The 6592-nt window shown below is 34.2% G+C and overlaps 1 protein-coding gene across 1 annotated transcript; it reads right to left on the minus strand.

The window, feature by feature from the left end:
• Nucleotides 1–3920: 3920 nt before the first annotated feature.
• On the minus strand, nucleotides 3921–6415 carry LOC108916524 (zinc finger protein 276-like). Its single transcript, XM_018722799.1, has 4 exons — nucleotides 6069–6415; nucleotides 5669–5962; nucleotides 5344–5612; nucleotides 3921–4416 (listed from the first exon to the last, which is right to left on the minus strand). The coding sequence occupies exons 1-4, from the start codon at nucleotides 6183–6185 to the stop codon at nucleotides 3921–3923; spliced, it is 1176 nt and encodes a 391-aa protein (XP_018578315.1). The 5' UTR covers nucleotides 6186–6415.
• Between the last annotated feature and the right edge of the window lie 177 nt (nucleotides 6416–6592).

Here is a 6592-nt window from a genome sequence, read left to right on the forward strand (position 1 = left end):
GGGAAGGTGTGTAAGTGTTAGTCGTGTGGGGATGCCCCCTCACGGGGGCGTACGTGTCTTTTGGTGTATTTGTCTGTCTGGTATATTGTTTGTCGGGGGTCGCAATTTTAAAGAAATGTATTCTAAAGTAATGCAAATAACTGATAAATAAGTAAAAACTTACCTGGGCATAACCCCGGCACAGGTGCTGTAACAAAGATGCCGACGGCGTCTATGCTTAAGCCGGGGATTAGGTCGGTGATTAAAAGGAAAGAAAGGGATTCTTTCCAGGTAGCCTTAATAAAGGCAGGTAGAAATTGCTCCTTGCACTACACTTTCACAAAACACGTGTGCTCTGGTCGGCTGCCCGCTAGGAGCCCATAAAGCGATATTTTGAGAAACGGTGTCCTGCGTTGCTTTAATATTATGAGAAATAGCAGAGTACTCTGAAATTAAAATTGCAACTGCGGAACTTCTGGTCGGAGGGAGCATGTACTTTGGAAGTATATCTGTAACGAATGTCGATGAAATTTTATTTAGTTACCTCTCTTATCTATGATTTTAAACCCCCGAAATAGTCGAAATACTGTACTGGAGCTGAATACCTAAATGTTTTTGTAATTTTCTAACTAGTATCTATGTAGTTTAGGGGTTATAGCCCGTGTTTCGGTGTTTCTATTGCACTTTTAATACAAATAATTTAGTTTTTAATTATTTTGAGCTAAGCAAATAATTTTACGGAACATTTATACACATAAAATGTGTAGCGTTTTCCTCCAAATTCTAAAACGGATTTTCAATTAAGTATAAATGAACTAATTATAAAACAGAAGTTTGTTTTTTTAATAAATATTTTCTAAATTACAGTGAGCATACAGATAAATTTACATTCACAACACATATTATAATTACAAAAAACATTTTAGTACAATTTTATTGGCAATCTGTGATTCAAAATATTTTTTTATATATGTTGACATCATTGGAGCATACTGCACACAAAGTGATGGGGCCGTTTAAAAAAACTCTAGCTTTGGGCAACATTTAATAAATGGAACGTTAAATATTCCACCTGGAGCATGTTTGCCTAATAACTGATAAGCTATACCTATATATTTTATAGGCGATGAAGCTTTTCCTCCCCAGATTAAATTGTTAAGACCTTACAGCAAAAGAACAACTGGTCCAAAGCCAGAAGATGAGTTAATTTTTAATCATCGGTAAGGAAATAAATTTAAAATTGCTACTGCTTTGTGATATACATTAAATTCTTATTTGTCAAAGGCTAGAGGGACCGTCGAAAATACATTTGGTATTGTGGTTACCAAGTTCAGAATTTTCATCGTGTGCTAAATGCAGCTCCAGTGAACATGTTTTCAGCCACGAAAATTGAATAATTCCAAATATTTCGAATTTTCACCACCAAGAACGGCGGTGACAGCACTTTTAGCATTTAGTCGATGTTTCGCATTGTATTAGCTATGTCCACTCCAAATTTGGTTTAGTGTAACTCTCTCGGTTTACGGTTTTCGAAAATACAATACCTACAGGGTGTTTCACGGTGACGGCCCATTAGAATTATTTCAGACTACTTCGATTTGAATTTTGAAAATTTGGGATACCGGGTTTTCGGGCATGCTCTTCTCAACTAAAATAATGGCGTCCACGTACCACTTCGCCATCAACTTGCTTATTTTAAATGGAACATCTTATATATTATTGCAATTTTGGATTCTACGTGTTATTTTCGGTGGACTTTTATGAAGTTTCCCTATTCCTAAAATTAACCGTTTTCGAGATATTTAAATTTCAAAGTGGCCTAATTGCATACAGGGTGCTAGAAATTTAATGCCGAGTTTAGTTAACTTCAATACAAACAGAATGTTTTACGTTCTAAGTGTTCTATTTTCAAACATGAATTCGAAAAATGACATAAAGGGCCATTTTGTGATTGGTGTGTATTCCATGCCACTGCGAGTTAGACAGTTTATTTTCTGCTTTTCTAGGCAAAATTTTTACCTTAATGACTTCCACTTCTTACAGTATTCAACTAAAATATGTTATTTTATTAGAATTACACCTATAGTACAATATTACCTGGAAGTTTAACAGACAGAGATACATTTTCCTATGCTCTACCAGTAAGTATATAGTAAGCTTTTATAATTTATTATTATAACATATACGTTAATTACTATTGATAGACGTCTTGAGAAAGAATCGTTAATTCAAAGTGTGGTCGTAACAACTGTTAATAGTTGGAGATATTCAGGCAGTTATTTTTAGAATTCTGATTTAATAATAACACACCTGCATTAAATTAAATGTCACAAAAGCCTCGCTTTTGATAAAACATTGCTAAGCCCTCAATTTTGAAAGTTATTATTATTCTTTAAAAAATGTACTTTCAAATTCAAGTCTCTTGTAAGCATGTAGCTTATCAAAAATTGGTCAGAATTAGGTTTTTTCACATCATTTACAGCTTTTGTCAGTAAACAATTTCTTTAGATTGCAGTGTCATTTACACAGCTACAAAGACTAATAACGTTTCTCATCAGAAGTGAAGTTAAATATAAGCACAATAGAACTTAGTTCCTTACAGAAATCAGATATTTTATTGTTTTTTTCGAAATTCATGGCAGGGAAGGTCGATATGGACACACTACGTAGCAAGTCGTGCTCTACATACGGTGCAGATAGCTGAGGTAACAGTAGCAGAAATATGGCAACACTGTTACACTTTTCGTATATTTTTTTGTTCTCAAAGATATGACAAACAAAACATACTTAACGTACATCGAAACATGTAATTTTGAACAATTAGAATCATAACTGTAACATACGTTATAAAGACAGCATGTAGACTTAAGTCATATTTAATTCATTTAATGTTACAGTACAAATAAAGTCCAAAACTTAATACTACGTCTTAATATTATCAAATATGAAAACTTTTATCATTATTAATTAAGAATCTTTTAAAGTTAAATAGAAAAGAGCATCGACCCAATCTTTCATCAAAATTACTTGATATTTCATAATCCATATATTCCTAGAAAGTCTCATAGTCTGCAAAATTGTTGCATTAGCATAAAACTGAACAATCAGGTGCAAACGTCACTATCTTCAGAGTGATTGATAATTAGGACAATGTAGAAATCAACCACTCGGGGGACATTGCAAGCACAGCGAAAACGGCTGTACAGGGTTCCATGCTCCAAAATATGGCGGCTCGAGATTTCCCTTCAGATTGTCGTGGAGTGAGTTGTAAGTGTCCCAGGTCTCGCCCTGCCTGATGATATTTGGAGTTTGGTAAGATTTTGTTTGTAAATTATTAAACTAGCCTCCAGATAGGAAATTTAACAAAACCAATGCCTTATATTCCTCCATTTTATGTGATTTGTGCGTTTGGCTATTCGAAAACTAATATATCATTATTTGTTGAATACTGCCTTTGAGTTATACCCCCAGTGCGACCAAGGTAGGTAATTTGAGTCCAGCGAGTTATTTTTGAAAATTAAAGTAATTATGGAAATTAATTTTTTTTTAATTTCTCTAGACATATATTTTGAAAATCGTTGTCTACGTGGAAGGTAAGGACCTATTACTTTTCTACATCGTAAACTGTATCGTTATTTAAAATACACATGTACACATTTATTTTGCTCTGAATATTTCCATCGCTGTCATATTCACATTTGTAGCTCATACGTGCTTCCATTTCTGACTATACTTCGTACGAAGGGTAGTAATCCACATCTGCGAACGTTTTTTCTGCATCAAATGAGGTCTCCTCAAAGACTTTTTAAGGTTTGTTATTTTAGCAAAACATACCAGTACAATTGCATTTACGAGAGCTCTTTGTGTTTCAAAACTTGATATTTAATACTTTTCTTGTATTTAGTTTCGTAATCGCAGTCTCTACACCTGTACATTTGAACCTATGGGGACTCTCTATGTTTCAGTTGGTGCTTTTTGATATTGCCTTTGTACTTAGTTTCGAAATCGCAGTCCTTACACCCGTACATTTGAACCTGCGAAGGATCTTTATGCTTCACTTGGTGCTTTTTGATAAAACTTTTGTATTTAGCTTCATAATTGCAATCCTCACACCTGTACATTTTGAACTTTGAGGGGTCTTTATGTCTCAACTGACGGTTTTGAAGTAATTTCTTATTCTCAGTTTCATATTCACAGGATCGACATCTATATCCTTCCGAATTGTTCTCGTGTCTTGCACAGCGTGCTGTAAAATGGCTCTTGCATCCAGTTTGGTAAATAGGTTTATTGCATTTGTACAATACCTTGCACTCCCGCTTGGTTTTCGCATTACATTTGTTTTCCGATCCATTCTCATTTTTACGTCCATCCACTTCCGCATCTTTACAATCACTCTTCTCGGATGGATCATTGTCGAGGTTCTGCAGTGGCGTATCACTGAAAAAATTCCAAACAAAATTCCATTTAAATCAGACAAAGTATTTTAGTGGATATGAACCAATATTTTTTGCCAACTTTGATGCTGTTTGCAACTTGGATGCGACTTGGCACAGAGATAATTTGCATTAAAATATATTTTGGAGGCTTTGTGTGGGTTCTCATGAGGCACAGAAACTGTCAGTGGAAGTGTGATAAAATTCTATAAGTATTAATGAAAATTTATGATATTTATCTTTAAAAGTGTCACTAACACAATAGCTTCATCATTTCACATTTAAAATTCGGGTGTGATACAACTGTACCAGATCTTTGTGGTTAGATGAACTGAGCCGGCCTCTTCGTACAGTATAGAAAAAATAATACTCGTTAGAAAAATGGTAAGTTCACAAGTACTTAATGTGAATTTTACATCTGAATACAAAACCTATGACTGACAACAATTAGCCAAGAAAATCAGGGCATTTTCCTCTGACGAACTTAAAAACTTTCCCTTATTATATTTATTAAAAATGAAAATAAAACATTGTATTTTTTTAATTCTGATTTTAACGAGTTCTTTAGTGAAAACTGATAAAGTATCCTTTATACCCACATGCAACCTAAAGCCATGCTGATTATTGTGTCAAAATCTTATACTTTTTCCAAGTAAATCATTAACTAAGCTTTTAATTGGTCAAAAATCTTTGTAACATTATTTATAACCAACGTAAGCCTATTATTTATTACAATTTACCAATCTTATAAGCTGGTATAGTAATTGATTGGTTCCATGAGTACAATAAGACTCCTATTTGGTAACACGCTAATATGAATTAAAAATTTAACGATATACTTATGCACTCATTTCATTGTGTAAATCGTGACAGTACCACGAGCATGCCCTGCACCAATTTTTAGATTAATGCTAAAATAGTCTTCCCTTACCTTCCTCCCTCATCTTCAGATTTTATGTCGACACATTCAGTTTTGATCGACATTTCCATCTCGCTAATATTGAATTCTTTGCCCAGGTTTTCAGTTTTAACAAATATGTCAGACGGTGATGTATCTATTCGACTTTCTGTGGGTGAATTATCATAAGCACCTCTAATTTTTTCCTCTACTTCTAGGCATTCTCTAAGGAAATTGTTGTGGGTGCACAGGGAATCAAAACATTCCTTACATACAACGGGATCTTTGATGATATTTATATTCTGCAAATTTGTTTCATTAAATTGCGAACAATGCAAATATTTAGTATCGTTTATACCATTTCAGGAGTCAATTTCTGAATAGCTTCGAGTTCCTCTTTACGTATGCACCTAAACTCACTTTTTACCAAGTTCATACACAATCGACATATTTCCTGACTATCTGAAATTGATTCGATTCTCTTTTCCTTCCTGTATACTTCCCTTATGTCGAGCTGTAACATTTTTTCGCAATCCACATGTGGAATAATTGTGCTATCGGTATTCAGACACGATGACTTGAATTCGAATGCCGCATATAATTTTCTTCTGCAAGCATTACATATAACATTTTTGCTCTCATCATCAAATTCCTGAAATGTACGCAACTTTAACCAAATAGAAAGAGAATAACTTTGGCAGAAATTAACAATTACTGCTAAGTCGCTACACACTTATCTAATATCTTCACTGACTTACCAGTTTTAACAAAAGAACATCGAGAATGTCTCTAATAACGTTTTCTATTACTTCAAAACTTTTAACGATAACAGTTTTAAGGCAAAGCTTACAGGAAAATTCTTGAACACCAGTCATTATTTCCTTTGAAATGTAAATATGCAATTGTGATTTGCGTCGGTTGTTTAACCTCAATTAAATCATTGGATGGAAGGCAGAGTTCACAACCTGAAGTTTTACTTTACCGACGGCGACGAGCGACAAGTAAATTTCATAGCAAGAACGCTACATATTTATCTATGGCTACATCTGACGAATGGATGAAATGGTGCCACATACTTGTATCACAGAAGATAAAACAACTTTATCTTCTGTGCTTGTATAGAAGTATTAGAAACTGTTAGAAATTACAAAGGTGCTGAAAAAAATTATTGACACGTGAGTCTCAGTCAGCAAGACAGCACACGTTACCTAAGTCAGTTCCTAGCGGGCAGCCGACCAGAGCACACGTGTTTTGTGAAAGTGTAGTGCAAGGAGCAAATTCT

The sequence above is a fragment of the Anoplophora glabripennis genome, unplaced genomic scaffold (assembly GCF_000390285.2).
Source record: "Anoplophora glabripennis isolate ALB-LARVAE unplaced genomic scaffold, Agla_2.0 scaffold2191, whole genome shotgun sequence".
NCBI lineage: Eukaryota > Metazoa > Arthropoda > Insecta > Coleoptera > Cerambycidae > Anoplophora > Anoplophora glabripennis.